Source organism: Nomascus leucogenys, chromosome 12 (assembly GCF_006542625.1).
Source record: "Nomascus leucogenys isolate Asia chromosome 12, Asia_NLE_v1, whole genome shotgun sequence".
In the NCBI taxonomy this organism is placed as follows: domain Eukaryota; kingdom Metazoa; phylum Chordata; class Mammalia; order Primates; family Hylobatidae; genus Nomascus; species Nomascus leucogenys.
Genome location: NC_044392.1, coordinates 29228232 through 29245384, shown reverse-complemented (window position 1 = coordinate 29245384; position 17153 = coordinate 29228232). Strand labels below are relative to the sequence as shown.

Below are 17153 nucleotides of genomic sequence, written 5' to 3'. Positions count from 1 at the left end.
CTAAGGGCTTGCTACTCCTAGGAATTTAAATTATAAGGCAAATTGTAATTCAAGGTGACTAGACAAAGAAATAAGTAAAAAGTAAAAAATTATTTCTTGGGCCTCTGTAATAAAAAAAAAGTCACTGTGTGATATACATCAATAAAACACATGATCTCTCTGCAATAAGGAATTTATTCACTGCTTGGGGAGACAAATGACTATTAAATAAAAACAGTGTCATGAGGGCAGGCACAGGTGTTTCAGGTCATAACAAACAGTGTGGTCTGGTGAGAAGGTTGAGTTATGAAAGAAAACAGTGGGAAATAAAGCTTGAACTACATCAACTGGGTTTGATTATAGAAAGCTTTGAATGCCAGGCCAAGGAGGCAGGACTTGATTTAAATACGTCAGATGGAAAAATGGTGAATGTGGCAATCAGCACTTAACATTTTAACCACATATAAAGCATAAAGAGAACTTTTAAAACTGTTTGTCTCCCCCGATCATCTTCTTTATATATATAAAAATATGTGTGTAGAATAGCATATACCTTCTTTATTTAGTTACTACCTACCTGACTTTATTTCACAAATATGTCAGACCTGTAGGAGATTTTTGCATCAAAGAAAGGACATGAGGAAGATAATGTTTTAGGAAGCTTCATCTGAGAGCGTTATACAGGAGGTACTAAAGGACACATCAGTTACAATCCCCAACATGCTGCTTCAGTTGCTACTTTCTCTCCTTATTTTGAATCTTGTACTTGTAAATTCTTGCTAGATACTTCCATGAGAACCTCAATACTGTGCTTCCAAAACCATACTAGTCTTCTTAACTTGTAAATCTGCAACTCCTGACTTTCCTACTCATATAATGGCACATACGTTCTTAGAAATTGGACCATCCTTGATGTCTCCTTCTCTGTTACCCACATGTAATCATTCCCTTCCTCTAGTTGATTCCATTATGAGCCTGTTCAATTCGTGTATCTTCAAAATACACATATGTTAACTCAGTGATAGAAGACTGAATTTGGGATCACAAAGTAGAATTTTTAAAAAGGGAAATCTTACCTTTTGTTATTTGCAGTAAAAACAGAACCCTGCATGCCAACATTGCACTCTGTGATCTTCCCGCCCTCAAGAGACTGAGTTCTCAGACTGTACTAATAAAGCAATCTATGTCTTAACTCCTTCTGATTTCTACCTTTACCTCCTGAAGTGGCCAAATTACCAGTGCTCTGTTAAGGTAGATTCGGCTAAGTAGTTAAGGCTCTTTTCAGGTAGGTAGTAACTAAATAAAGAAGGTATATACTATTCTACACACATATTTATATACATAAAGAAGATGATCGGGGGGACAGTTTTAAAAGTTCTGTTTATACTTTATATGTGGTTAAAATGTTAAGTGCTGATTGCCACATTCACCATTTTTCCATCTTATTTAGTCTCTTTTATTGTCTATTTGTCTGTTCTCCATTCCCCAACCTTTCTTTGACTGATTTCCAGGAAACTTCTGTTTTAACTGACTTTTACTCTGGAAGCATCTAAATGTCATTGGTCTCTAAGATCCTTCTGAGACATATAGGATCTCAGCATATAGGATCTCAGTAATATTGAAAGGAGCAGGTAATTTTTCAACTAAATCAAAATACGTAAAAGCTTGCTCATGAAATACCACCAACTTAGACAACACAGTTCTCTTGGGTGTCTTAAATATGATTTGTATATGAGATAAAGAACAAATGAGATAGCCAGAAGGGGTTGGTTCCTTTTCTAAGGTCTGCTTGTTCTCTTTTACCATAAGCAAACAGAGTATCTGATCTTTATCAAGGCAGGGACTTGAGCTGCCCAGAGTTTCTGGTTTAGTCACCCTTTTAGGAATGGGAGAACTCATGTTCATTGTGCAGTTTAGGCCCTAGTGACTTGCTGAATAATCCAAGGATCTGCAGGGCAAACGAGTTATCCTGTGTGTGGTCAGTGCCTTATAGATTTTATTGAATTGGGAGATTCTGTTATAGCAGGGTTTCTCAACCTTGGCACTTTTGACTTTTTGGGCCAAATAATTTTTGTTGTGGAGGGCTTTCTTGTGCACTGTAGGATGTGAAACAGCATCCCTGGCCTCTACTCACTAGATGCCAGTAGTACTTCTCCAATGTGACAAGCAAAAACTGTGTTCACACAATGCCAATTTCACCCTGGGGGGAAGTCTGCCCCAGGTTGAGAATTACTGTATTATAGTTAAGGGGTGTTTGATGGTGGTTACTTAGCCTAAGCCTTAAAAGATTATATATATAATTAAATATTATATATTAAAGATTATACATTATACATGCTCTTTTTCTATATTATTTCTTGCCATTTTTGTCATATGTTATACTTTTAAGTATGGTGACATTCATCTAGTTTTATTTTATATAACTATTATTCACTTTCTTATACTTGTCTATTGAGTTGTGAGAAAATTTTCTCTCTTCTTTTTCTCATTATATTTAACAGATATGTGGAAAAATGTCTACCAGTTCCTTAAAGGTCAGCTCTATGGAACTTCTATTTATTTCATCTGAAGTCTTAGAATAGGAAAGAATCAACACAAATATAGAAAGTCACATGAAGAAGCTAATTTATGGGGAAAATGAGTTCTATTTTGTGCAGGTAAAATTGGAAGTGATAGAATAATATGTCCAGCAACTACTTGAAAAGAGGCTGGGATATAGGTTTGGGAGTCAACAGTATAGTTGAAAATTAAAATTGCCCAAGAAAAAAATGGAAAAAGCTCGGAGTACTGAAGGATTAAACCTTAACAGGAAACCATGGAAATGAAGCTGCAAAAAGAGAAAAGAACATTTATAGATTGAAATAGTAAAAGCTAATAATTGGATGATAATTAGGTGAATGGAAAGCCTACCACAGGGGTATTAATAAAGCTCCAATTGCAGGAGAAAAAGGAAGGAAGGAAGGAAGGAAGGAAGGAAGGAAGGAAGGCAGGCAGGCAGGCAGGCAGGCAGGCAGGCAGGCAGGCAGGCAGGCAAGGAAGGAAAGAAAGAGAAAAAAGTAAAATTATTTGTACTTGCATGTTTCAAAAAATCATTGCAGGGACTTGGTGGAAAATAAGTGGATGAGTTTCTGAGTTTGGGATGAGAGGGTTAGGCGACGTAGCTTGATAACTTCCTAGATTTGAGATAAACATGTATTCTAATATAACTTCTTTGGCTGTGATGTACTGAGGATCAGCTGAGGGATACCTCAGCTGTTTCCTATCCTGAATAAAAGTTCCTGGAGTAAGAGGAAAAGGGTGTCCAACATGGTAAAGAATGTCAATTTATCCCTACCCTTTCATTGCCCCTACTTTCTTTTAAACTTGCATATTAATCATTTGAAACTGTTTTTGGGTGAGATAAATACTTGCTTCCCGCAATAGGTGACAGATGAAAGGATTTTATTGTCATATACTGAGAGTGGCATCAGCAGATAAGCGGAACTGTTACCTAATTACTGCCACAAAAGGCAGTTCAGGGTGAACTCCTTTAAAACAAAAATTATCACCCTTTGTATAATTTCTCTAACATCAAATTGACTTATATCCAAGAACTACAGAGCGGGTCAAATCATTCAGTTCTTTGGGACTATAACTAACATCCAATTCAATTTAGAAGGTTCATAAGGAAATTCCGCGACTCAAAATTAGGCGTTAGGTGGGCATTTTACTGAGGGTTTTTTCCCTACAGAGACATGAACAATAAGTAACCCGTCCTTTAAACATTTTTCACACTAAACATTATGCCATGTTCCAAGGCACAGACCATTGCAGCCTCCGTCCCCTCAGCGGCGTAAACACTTGGAATGGGCATGCTGCCCCCTTACTTAGTATTGAGAAGTGGTCACTTTTTGCTCTTCTTAGGTGAGTGTAAGCGACTGCCTTCCCCACTTTCGGTGAACCCCAGGACTTGGAGCGTCTGTGGGTGCTCCTCTAATGGGGACAACTCCTCCCTTCCAACTCAATCGCAGAGAACCCAAAGTTCGAAACCAACAGAACGAAAACCAACGAAGCACGAGGAACCCGGCAAGCGTCGAAATTCTTGCTGAAGAAAAAGCGAAAGGTTTTCCGCTGCAACCAATCAGATGAGAGGATTCTTGGCACGCCCCTTTCTATCTACGAATCAACATCTAGCTCAATGGGGCAGTCCATTGACACAGGGTAAGGGCTTTAAATTTTATTAGTGCAGTTTCCCTCACAACCCTCACCCCCGTCATTCTAGGCCATTCCACGAACTGTGCTCAAAAGAGGAAAACAGTGCAACAGTTCCAAAGCTGATCAGTCTCGTGGTGAGCAGCGAAACTATAGACTTCTCTAACAAAACCATGGATTCTAGGAGGGACAGGGAAAGAGAAAAACGGGTTCTGGAAGGCAAACTACAACTCCCAAAGGCCCTTGCGCGGACTCAGCGCGCGCGGGACGAGGGGCGGGCCACTGTAAGGGGGAATGCTGAGGCTCACGGTGCTCCTCCCGACTTTCTGAACGCGAGCCAGCAAGTGGGCGGGACCTGGGGCGGGCGGAGCGGCGACCGCGTCTGCTCCTGCGCTATGTGGTCTCCTGCCTCCGGCTTCTCCGCCTGCGACGTCGAAGGGGGCGTGGCCTGCGCAGAGGCTGGTGGGGGTGCGGGCGCCGCGGGACGTGGGTGACGCGTCCCTTTCCAGCTCAGCGGTGTGTGAGGTGTCGCGGCCCCGCCGGCGATTGGCTGTTGAGAGGCGAGTACGCGGCGGCCGTTGGTCGCTGGCCTCACGGAGCAAGGCCCCCGGCGGGCGGGGAGGATATGGGGCGGCAGTGGCGGCTGCAGGAGGCGGGCGTGGACGAGCCGGTGGCCGCAGCAGCGGCGGTCCCCGGAGTCCTGTGAAGCGCCCCTGTCCGCGCCGCTGTGGGGCCCTCAGAGAGGGCTGCCAGGACGCGAGCCACTGAGGAGCCGCTCAGCCATCGCCATAGCCCTTAGGACTATCGGTCCCATCCTCGCGCTCCTGCTCCGGCTCCTCCATCTTGGCCTCGGCAGTGGCGGCTGCCGGGAGGATGTGCCGCCTTCTGGCAGGGGGAAGAAGGAGGAGAAGATGAAGAAGCACCGGCGGGCCTTGGCCCTGGTCTCCTGCCTCTTTCTGTGCTCTCTGGTCTGGTGAGTAGCCGCGACGACAAGGGAGTTCCAGTGAGGGGAGTAAAGGGGAGGGAGCAGCCCAGGTCACACCCCCAAGTCATCTTGGCTTTTAGGGTCCGGGTTTCCAAGGCCCCTGTGGAAGGGACAAACCGATTACTTCTCGACTGGTCTGGTAGTGCTCTGTGCGGAGATTTTCATGGTGTATTTTGGAATTTACAGAGACTCAGTGGGAGAAAGAGAGGTGCCAAGGTAGAGGGAACCACCAAGTGCCTTTGTACTCAGTTCCTCTACCCCTTGGAGACGGTGCAGGGTTTGGGGTGGGTGTTCAGATTGATGGTAAGTAAGTTGCTCCGATTTGCCGCCAGTCTTTGCGTTCTTAGTGTGGTAAGGGGATAAAGCACGTCGGATGTGATGCGTTCCGGACGTGAGATTTTAAAACGTGAGTGGTCATGAAGGTAAGAGTAATGTATAAGCAGTAGTTCTTCTGGACATTTCTCGCACAGTGTTTGATCTCAAGTACACTCGGGCCACTGTTTTTTGGAAACTTCGGGAGGCGTGTGTGTATGTGTGTTATGAAGCACTTTTTCAATTGGTTTGGTGGAGAGGGTGTCTTTGATGTAGTGTGTGTAGTAGTTTTTGGTAATGTCCCTTAGTGATGGGAAGGTAAATACTGTATTTTGAAGGCGGGAAGAGTGCTTTGTCCCTAAAGCACTCCTTAAGTTTTACGGAGTTTCTGTTAATCCCAGGCACTTCTGGAGTTTTTTGAGGAGCAGAGAAAGCTTGTAAGTCGAGGGACTGCTGCCACCGTACTTGGAAAAGCCATTCTTTCCTCCCAGGGAATTTCTTCAAAGATGTGTCACAATTGATGACTAAAAAGATGCTTCTTCAGTCAAGGCGATTTGCTGTTTGTTATATTAAAATAGAAATTAAGTTTCCTGTTTTGCTTATTTCTGCAAAGCACCAACACTGTTTTCATTTTTATGGATGCCTAATGGATTCCAGAGACACTGAAATTGTAGAGTTGTTGCTCACATAAAATAATACATAAACAAGGGGAAGAGAAAACACTCGCCTGGCTGGGGGATTTTTATTGGAAGGATGATAGAAGTTTTTGAGAACAAAAACAATTGACTTCTTACCTTTCATTCTGAATCCTTTTAATACCCGTCTCCCGTTTTTAATAAAATCCTCCCCTTTCTACTTACTGTGTTGGGTACGGAGAAGCGCCTGTAAGAGATAAATCCACTCACCTCATTTTAAATTTAAATTTGTAGATACTGAAGCTTGTATTCATTTCCATCTCTTTCTGGGGCTGCCTAGTTATACTTGTAGACTGTGTATTTTCTTTCCTCATTCTTCTTGGTCTTGCCCATCTTTAAACCATGTTATTCTTCATCAGAAGTTTCTGAAATGGCTAATAAGGAAAAGGTTAATACTTTGATTCAAGTTTAAAAACACACCAGTATCTCTGGCTTTTTTTTTTTTTTTTAATTGGATGGTGTAAACGAAATCAAGCAATAGAATGTGATTCTTACAATCATTTGTAAATTTAAGTTAACTCTGCTTCTATTTCTTTTGGGAATTTCTGGCTATCTTTTGATTAAGCTAACCCTCAGTATGTTTTCTCACCCAATCATTAGCTCTAGTGAAGAGCTAATGAATTTCCCTGTTAGGGAACAAATCGGTTGGCCTGGTATTGAAAGTAGTAGTAATAAACTTCTGTCAAGTTTTTTAACTCCTAGTGAGGAAAATGGATGTGGAGAGTTTAAGAAAAGAGTGTGAACATTTTAAGAAACTTTAGCTTAAGAAACTATTGGGTTAGTATATTTTGAGATTTGTTTAGACTGCCAAATTTAGAGACATTTTAATTATTCTTTAGCAAAACGATTAAAAGGCATTAAAATAGGACATTAAGGCTTAAAGGTTTTTTTTGAAGGGTGACGATGAATGAGATTGGGGAAGAGGAGTGGTACCTGATGATGATTGGCAAAGGGTATGTTTTTTTTTGAAGGCTCTGCTTTCATGCCAAGTTGGAATTAATGGCACTTAATGGATTTCTAACTTTTGCTATAATCCAGTGTGGTATTTCTTTTCCCAACAACCCCATTCCCTTTAACAGAAATGGCTACCAACAAGTCCTGGGGTTAGATAAAACGTTTGCAAAAGTTGATGAGTGCCTTTTAGTAGCCACTTTTGTCTCTTTTGTTATTCACAAATTATCTCAAAATTTTGTGATCCGTTTCTGTTTTGTACATTGAGTGCTGTATGTCTATTCTACAGTATTCTAGTTTCTGAGGCTTCCCCTCTCACGCTACCAATATTACTGTATTATGTTTACTATCATAATTTTGTAGATCTTGATTATGTCTCCCCTCTGCTTTTGTCTTCCAGCCTAGAGTACTAACCTTAGATTATGTTTACAGAAAAACCATTTCATCTATGTCATTATTAATTTTTGTTGCTGTTTTTTCCTTTTGCATACTTTATAATTTTTGATCAAGGAGTATAGAGTATTCTAGGCATAAATGCACTATAGCTGCAGCACAGAGCAGTGATAGCTGATATTTACTGACAGCTGTGTGTCAGACACATGATGTTTACTTGACAATAACAGCTTTAATCTTTATAAGAACCCTGTAAGATAGGTATTACTATTAACTTCCTTTTGCATTTTACATGTGAGGAAGTAGAGAGGTTAAGTAACTTGGCTAAGTTTAAGCAGCTGTTAAGCTTCGGAGCTTAAATTTGAAGCTAGGCAGCACAGGCTCCTGAGTACCATAGTCCTTTGTAGGTCAGAAGACCTATATTTTATATATGTGGCTCCATCATTTACTAGATATGTGTTCTTTGACATGTTATGTAACTTCTTTGAACCTTAGTTGTTATATCCTCAGAATGGGGAAATTGATCCATTCATACTTCACAGGGTTGTTAGGAGGATGAAATAATACAAATGACAGATCTTTGTAACACAGTAACAGCATATTATGTAAATATTTCATCATAACATTATTCAACCAGACTTTTTTCTCATACCTACTGTGCCAGATGTTTTTATGAGCACCAAAAATCCAAGATAGAGAGTCACCAGGTTGTCTTGGTTTTAACACCAGAAGTCGCATAACCTAGGAATTCCCTGCATTAGTTTCTTATGCCTGCTGTAGCAAATTGACACAAATTTAGTGGCTTAAAACAACACACATTTATTACCTTACAATTCTGTGGATGAGAAGTCCTAGATATATCTCACAGGGCTAAATAAAGTTAAAATGTCAACTGGGCTGGTTCTTTTTGGAGGCTCTGAGGGGAGAATCTTTTTCTAGAGGCTGCCTGTATTCCGTGGCCCCTTCCTCACATCAGCACTCCAACCTTTTTTTTCAGTCCTTACGTCTACTAATGACTGGTCCTCCTGCCTCTTCCTCTTATAAGGACTATTGTGATTACATTGGGTCCACCCAGACATTCCAGGATAATCTCCCTATCTGATAATCCTTAATTTAATCACATCTGCAAAATCTCTTTTACTATGTAAGGTAACATATTTAGGGATTAGGATGCAGACATCTTTGAGGGGGGCGCATTATTCAGCCTATACCCTATACCATACTCCCTCAGTCCTGGGCAAACTGGGAAAGTTGCAACACCCTAAAGAGGAAAACAACATAATTAGTGGATATTCTGAGTGTGTCCCCTAATTAGTAAAACCTTGTGCATGCACCTTAATTGTTTATAAGTTATATACATGTGCCAATATTGTAATAGTATATTAGTGTATGTAATAAATTAATGCAAGTTAGATAATTAAGAAAAATGAGAAAAAAATAATTTCTGTTAACGGTACCTTTTGTTCTCATTAAAATAATAATTTTTAGTGAGAGCTATGTGATTTTTTAATTTTTTAATTTTAGTGAGACCTACTAGATTATTTTACGTCATAGTATAGAAGAGGAATAGCTTCAACTACTTAGGAGTCAGCCCTGTCGTTTTCTTGTTGGCTGTGCTTGCATTAGTAAATTCTTTGCAGGAATTTTTTAAAAAGCTGCTTCCCGATGTTGTGAGGGTCAATTCAGTTAAAACTGAGTAATTCCTAAGTCCACCTAACTGGGCAAACATAAACCACAGTGAATCATGGTGTGCTGTAAGTAAAACCCATTGTTTGTAGAACTTCCACTGTTTCCCTGGTTTCTGCCAATAGTTCTTGATGTGTGACCATCTGACCCTTCAGACCAAGTATGAATCCTTACATTAATCTTAGTAAAACTTATTTTTTAAAACTAGACAAATCTATTCTTCCTTCACCCCAAAGGATCATCTTGGAGAAGCTTATATTTAGACTTTCGGGAAGAGCTTGACATTTAAACAAGTCTCATACATTTGGTAAATATAACAGGTACTTAGAAAGGTCTTTAGGAACAGCAAAGGAAGAATTCATATCCTACTTATGGTTCTGTCACTAACTATGTCTTTGGACAAGTTACTTCTGTGAACCTCAGCTCTCATCCATAAAATGGTCTGCAGGATGGATAGTTCACGATGAGAGAATTTTATTGTAGGCAGAGAGAACACTTACGCATTTATCTAGAGCGTGAGTGTATGTGAGGAGAGATGGGAAGGGAGGCTAGAGCTGGGTTTTGAAGGGATTTGGTTATCATGCAGATGAATTCTGATTCTAACCACCTGACAGAGGATGAGCAAGTGAAGTAGTTTAAGCTGGAGAACAGGAGCATGAGGTCACATGGATCTTTTAATTAGATCGCTGTGGAGGGTAAAGTGGAACGTAGGGGACATACTTTGGAGGCAGGAGGTCCTAAGTCGTGATCCCACTAGAAGAGAGTTGATGTCTAAATCAAGATATTGGCCTTTTTGACCTTAGTAGTAATTTTTCTGAGTATGTCAAACCAGTTTTTATCAATTTAAGAGGTTTATTTCCTGGTTTGTGATTATATTTCTGTACCCTTTTGCTTTTTCTCTCATAATTGCTGGTCTATTAATATGCATAAGTGAGCAGAAAAAAATTTAAAAACTAGAACAATATATAAGCTGTTTTTTCTTTTTTGAGGTGATGAATAGAGCATATTGGAAACATATTGATAAAACATTCTGAAAATTCCCCAGGAAATCTGGAGGAATTTTTTTGCTTGTTTCTGCTTCTGTTTCTTAACTTTAAAGGTCCGGAATCTATTTCTTTTCTGAATAATATTTGAAATAAATAAAATAATAAAATAATCCCACTTCTCCAAATCATTTGATGCCTTTTTTTTTTCTTTCCTTGAATAAACCAATGAAAGATGACCTTTACAAAAATGATTTTTTTAGTGGAACTTAATGTGAAAGACTGAGGAAAAAACGTTTATCTTTGCTCTTGGATATATATTCCAAAGAAAGCACCTGGTATTTATATTTATAAAAGGTGTCGGGTCATACAGTGTCAGATCCCTTCAGACAAGTTAGATGAAGCCAGCTTGCCTTAATAGGAAAAGGTCTGTGAAAGAAGGTGTGTGACATCTTCGCATAACACTTGAACACTGTGTCCAATAAAAGATGGCAAATGACGTGTTTCATGTTGGTCCTTTCTGTTATTAAACATTTGAGGATATACTGGAATGGAAGCAGGCAGTAGGGTTGACAGGCAATGGAAAAAATAAAAGGTATTAGCTCTTTTGAGCATTGGTTATTTCATTTTTCGTTTGTTCATGAACTTGCACATTACTCTTTCACTTTTCTCAACAGTCTGGAGAAATGAATCAATGTGTATAATTAATATTGTTATGCTTATAATGAAAAGGAAACTTACAAAAATTTAAGTGCTTTATTATTCTCAAGTCATCTTCAAATAGGAACACCTATATGTACATGATGCTTTTGTTTAGTAAGTTTATACATAACTGGAAAGAGATGAAATCTCTTGAAACTTATCTACGTGTTTTAGATTATACTTTAGTGCCAGTTGTATGTTATCTGTTTTTCAAGGCCATATTTTAGTCAAATTGTACATGTCACAAGGGAATAGGAAATTGCTTTTGAATATTTGCAGTATAAGAGTGTTAATCTTTTGGGATGAATTTGTTTAATAAATGCAAGGTTTTTTTGAAAGAAGATTTGGTTTTATTTAGGACTTTATAATTAATTGCTAGTTAAAATTATTTTATATTTTACATGAAAGTGACACCTAGCTGTATTAGAAAGTATTCTGTAACATTAATGTGGTTCATAGGTACTAAGCTAATTTTGTATTATTATGTAGCGTTTGTAATCTACTGGAGAAAAAACATGTAAAGGCTAAGAACAGTGCCTCACTCGTAGTAAGCACTACTGTATACGTTATTCATTGACTCTAGATACTTTGGTAATGTGTTGAGTAGAAATAAGATGGCCTAGGTTTCAGAGTTAAAAATGGGAATTTATAAATCCACTTAAATATTATTTGATTATTCACAATGTGTTTGGTGTGGTGAAAGATACAGAAGAATTGTGAGACTTGAGCTCTGTATATAAGCTACTTGTTACAATACAGAAAGTGGTGTAGTGTGAAAGGCATAAAACTGTGTCAGAGCTTGGTTGTAGTTCTTTCTTTGCATTATTAATATGAACATTTATTGAGTGATTGTTTCTCTTCTAAGTACTAAATACTATTCAATGTAATATATATTAAATTATTTTATTCTCTGTATAGATGTTTTAAGGCAGACACTCCATTTTAAAGATGAAGAAAGGTGGGCACAAAGAAGTTAAGTTCTTACAGCTTGCCCAAGTTCTTATAGCCAGGAAGCAACAGAGCCAGAACCTAAGAAGGCCAGATTCTAAGCCTGTGTTCTCTTAACCAGTATGCTGTGCTGCCAGTTGGCTGGTAGATGGTCTTGGGCAAGTTTCTTCACTTTTTCTAGTTAATAATTTTTTCTGGCAAAGTGTCAGTTTTTTTCATCTGAAAATGTGGATGCCTGGATTAGCCTAGGAAGGAATGGACATTGGAATCGTTCATGAAACTTTTAAAAGAAATACACATACCTAGGATTCTTACCTTGTAGATTTTGTCAGTAAGTTTGTGATACTCTTTTATGCATTCAAGTCTGTATTACTGTATTAGGTGAACTCAGTTTATTTTTTGTATGTCTAACATTCTAAGATATCTGATTTGAATGTTAATAAACAACACATAAAACTGAACTGCATAGTAAGTGCTTAAGAGGAGAAAATGAGGGCTAGAGTTCTCAAGGAAGGCTTGACTTGGGTTTAAGGGAAATATGTGGTTTATAAACTCTGCTTCTGTGCAAACAGGAGCTTCATGAGCTGAAATAAGATGTACTGGTGTTGATAACATGAATAATGGCTATTTCTTTGTGTGTGCATGTGTATGTCTGTCTGCCTGCTTGCAGTGGGTAGATGGCACTTAATTGTCAAGGAGAAAGAGAGTTATGAATAGAAGAGATAATCTAGTTGATATGGGTAAGAGTGGTAGTAAACAGAAAAGCCTGAGGAGAAAGAGAAAGATTTCAGAGATTGTGGTAGACTTTGCAAGCCAGTCCAAAGAATTAGATAATAAAGATTCAGCAAGAGAAGTGGTGTTGTGAGAACATTATTTTGACATAATTGTGCTAGATTTTTTTTTTTTAGAGGAAAGAGACTTAGAGGGATGAATACAATTGGCTTTCCACATTCACAGATTCAGCCAACCTCAGGTTGAAAATATGTTTTAAAAACAATAAAAATAACAATACAACAATAAAAATACAAATAAAAACAATGTTGTATAACAGCTATTACATAGCATTTACGTAGTGTTAGGTTTTAAATCACCTCTGGATATTTATATGGAAGGATATGCATAGATGTTTTAAATCATCTCTAGATATTTTAAATCACCTCTAGATATTTATATGGGAGGACATGCATAGGTGATATGCAAATGCCGTTTTATGTAAGAGACTTGAGCATTCTCAGATTTTGGTATCTTCGGATCCTGGATCCAACCCCTTCTGGATCCCAAGGGATGACCAGGCTAAAAAGCCCTTGGAGTAATTGAGGCTTATCATAAGAAGGACTTCATCTTGGCAGTAGAAATAAAGAAGAGGGTACAATAAATAGAGATTTTTGAGGAGGTAAATGATTTGATTTTGTGAAAGACTGGCAAGCTGGCAGTAGTGCAGTGCAGTGCAGTGCAGCAGATAACAGCATTAGGCTAGGATTCTCAATAACTGGATTTTAGTTTGCCCCTAACCAAACTCTGTTCAACATCCCCTTACTGTTATCCATCTCAATGCTAAGAGATATTTACTTAGGCTTCTATGTGCTGTATCCTATACAGGATTCTGGTGGACAAAACAAAGTAACTGCTTTCTCGGAGCACACTGTCACTGAGAGTACATTCTAGGGCCTAAAATTATGAATCTGTGAAATAAAGTTCAATGAGAAAAGAAATGTTAAGTGTTTTTTGTTTGTTTTCTGTTTGTTTGCTTGTTTGTTTTAACTTGGGCAGCTAGAAGAATTGGTGGTGGTCAGAAAGAAGTGGAAGAGTTGGCAAAGGGCTTGGAAGGGGAAGGAGCTGTTATTGGAGGTGAATGGAATATCCAAGTGGAGACATTTTATGGGCATTTAAAAATGCAGACTTGAATGCAGATAAAATTTGGTCTGGAGTGCCGGGTGCGGTGGCTCATGCCTGGAATCCCAGCACTTTGGGAGGTCGAGACTGGCGGATCACCTGAGGTTAGGAGTTTGAGACCAGCCTGACCAACATGGAGAAACCCCGTCTCTACTGAAAAAATAGAAAATTAGCCGGGCATGGTAGCGCATGCCTGTAATCCCAGCTACTTGGGAGGCTGAGGCAGGAGAATCACTTGAACCTGGGAGGCGGAGGTTGTGGTGAGCCAAGATCGTGCCACTGCACTCCAGCCTGGTCAACAAGAGCGAAACTCCATCTCAAAAAAAGAAAAAAAATTGGCCTGGAGTTATCCTCATAAAGCAGAGGTCCCCAGACCGGTACTGGTCCGTGGTCTGTTAGGACCCTGACCTCACAACAGGAGGTGAACAGCAGGTGAGTGAGCATTACTGCCTGAGCTCCACCTCCTGTCAGATTAGCAGCAGAATTAGATTCTCATAGGAGCATGAACCCTACTATGAACCACACACACAAGGGATCTAGGTTGTGTGCTCCTTATGAGAATCTAATGCCCCCCTACCCTATCCGTGGCAAAGTTGTCTTCCATGAAACTGGTCTCTAGTGCCAAAAGGTTGGGGACCACTGTCATAGAGGGAATCATTTTTGAAAGAGAACATTGGACTTTTGAAACAGAATAAGAAAGGTGCCAAGCATAGTAAAGCTCTGAAAGAAAGGAGGAAACTGGAAAGGATAGATGGAAAGAGATTTAAGGAAGTCATTTGAGTGGTCAACAATATAAAATGTCTTAGATGAGTTTGGAGAGCTTGAAAACTGAGAAACTTTTCAGAAGAGGGAAGTGATTAATAGCTTTTGGGAGTGGAGAATAGAAGATATTTGGAGAGCTGGTAGGCATGAATTCCACACATTTGTTTGGTAGCCAGGAGAGGTTGAAGAGTACTTAAAAAAAAAACATGTAGAGTGGCTTCATACTTGTATGCTGCAACCCATTTTACACAGTGCCGTTGGATATGTCTTACATGCAGCTTTGATTATGTCAATTCCCTGATGAAATATCTTTCAGAAGCTCCTTGAAGGATAAAACTTTAAACCTTGATAATTTTTAAATGCTTGCAGTCTGACCCACACCTACTGTTGTAGCTTTATTTTCTACTTTTCCTAATAGAGACTTTGTTTTAGCATGACTGATATGTTGGCCTGGTAGTAATTTATTTGAGGACTATAATTTTGTAGTTTCTAATTGAAAATTAAGGTAACAAAACTACTGTTGCTTGTGTTTTAGAGGCTAAATACACCATACCCAATTTCTGAAAATATATTATTATCAAGTATAGGGCATGATTATTTCCAGCATCTTAGAGGACAAATTGTATTGGCTGAATTTCTAATGGTAGGTTATAATGGTAGGATATAAAAACAGAACATATCACATTTGTTTACTAAGTGCTTCTCTATGTTGGATCAATGAAATTATAGGCCAGTTCAGTGAAACAATTTTCTAATAGAATTTGATATGTGGAATATTAAGCTAAGAGAATTTAAGACCCAATCCTACATCAGAGTGAAGATTAAAAGTCAGAACTACTGAAATGCAAAGGTTTAATTAGAAACAGGCACTAGAACATAGAACTTTCTCAGCTAAGCTGTACAATTGCATGTGATTTGACTATGGACTGTTGATGTTGCCAAATAGAATAAAAACTGCAAGTAGACAGAGGCCTAGTATGCTCTTACCTATTAGCAGATAGACCAAGCAGAAGAGAAGCAACCTTAAAAGAGCTCCAGACTGATACGTGGTTTAAAAGAATATCTGTCTTTTAATAAAACATTGTGATGGAGAGAAACTAGGTTGCTTAAGCAAAGTCACTAGAGGCCTGGTGATCTTTTGGTCTTGTTTTATTACCAATGTTTGACCAAAATGGCTTCCACATTATTCACCCATTTCCCACAAGTTTCTCAATACTTACAGGATTTCTGTAAATTTTTTCAGATATCCAGGAAGTAATATTCAAAAACTACAATTTTCACTGTTAACTTTAACCATACTGCACTAATTAAGTGGCTGGCACTATATTTCTGTACAAGGGATTAGTTTTGAATTTATGTTTAAGAAGCAATCTTTATTGCCTAGTTTAGTTATTTCTTTTACCACGAAGTGTTTTCTCATTCTTCTTTTTAAAGCTCTGAAAAAGCTTTTCCAATTCATAGTTCAAAGTAGGAGCTCAATAGATCATCATGCTGGCAACAGGGCAGTATATTCTCTGCCTTGGAGTTGCTTAGTCTTATGTGGGAAACAAAAATAAACAGTTAATTTAATTTCAGTGTGTATGTGCTCAAGTAGAGATAGCCAAAGGGCTGTGGGAATTTAGAGCGGGCCTCCCACCAACCCCAGATTGTGGAAATCAGGAAAATATTTTAGACCCTTTCTAGTTTCTTGCCCCAAGAGAGAAGAATTATATGTATTGAGTTATGTTTTAGATAGTGGGAGTGGGAGCAGGTACAGAACATTCTCGAAAGAGGGAACAGCATGAGCCAGAGACATGAGACAGCGCAGTCTGTGTTCAAGGAACTATTACAGGTAGCTCTGCATCGCTGAAGCATAAAGTGAAAGGCAGGGAGAGTGGCAGGAAATATGAAGCTGAAGACTTAGTAGAATTTTAGAGATTTTTAAATAGCATGTGGGGAGAAGCGTGCATTTTGTCATGTAGTTAATGGAGTCTGTAAAAGATCTTAAGCAGGGGAATGGTAGTGTGATAATTTACTGTTAGATTTTTGGCAGAAGTGTGAATGGTTGATTTGCAGACGTAGCAAGTTAGGAATTAGGGAGATCTATTAGGAGGTTGCTCTAGGTAACAGATAAGGGCTTGAGTCAAGGCAGTCAGAATGGGGATTGAGAAATGATTTAAAGAAATTTAGAGTAGAATAAACAAGATGGTTGAGGGAGGGTGAAGGCAGAGGAGTAGTCACAGGTGTTTTTCAGGTTTCTAGTTTGAGGACTGGGTAGATAGCAGTACCAGATGGTGGGATCAAGGATATGGGAGGAAGAGATTTGGAAAAGGAAGCTAGTGTATTCAATTTTGGATTTAGATGTTTTTGAGATATCTTGGAATATGAAGGAAGAGAGATGCAACTTTTAAATGAACTTTACTTATCCTCAACATTAATGTAGGGTATCACAGAAGGGTTTTAAGGAATGGACCAGTTAGGAAAAGATAAGGGCTGAAGATAAAAGTTTCAGTAGCTGTCAACTAAAAACCATGAGAGTAGGTAAGTCTGCTATGTAGAATATAAAGGGAAGAGTTCAGAACCAAACCCTTGGAGCATCAGAATTTAAATAGTGAACAGAAGCAGCATATCAAAGGAGACTCAGAAACAAGAATCAGCGTGAGATGAAAAGCAGAAGTGTGTAATTTGACAAGT

General features: G+C 38.9%; 1 protein-coding gene across 2 annotated transcripts in view; it reads left to right on the top strand.

Moving 5' to 3' along the window:
• The first annotated feature begins 4718 nt into the window (after positions 1 to 4718).
• SUCO (SUN domain containing ossification factor) overlaps positions 4719 to 17153 on the top strand; it is a 79289-nt gene continuing 66854 nt past the window's right edge. Inside the window, exon 1 of one of the 2 annotated variants that reach the window (XM_030823966.1) lies at positions 4719 to 5143. In XM_030823966.1, coding sequence (XP_030679826.1) covers positions 5082 to 5143 — 62 coding nt within the window. In that variant the 5' untranslated portion in view covers positions 4719 to 5081. The remainder of the gene's footprint in view (positions 5144 to 17153) is intronic. The other variant, XM_003258889.3, reaches the window with a different exon arrangement.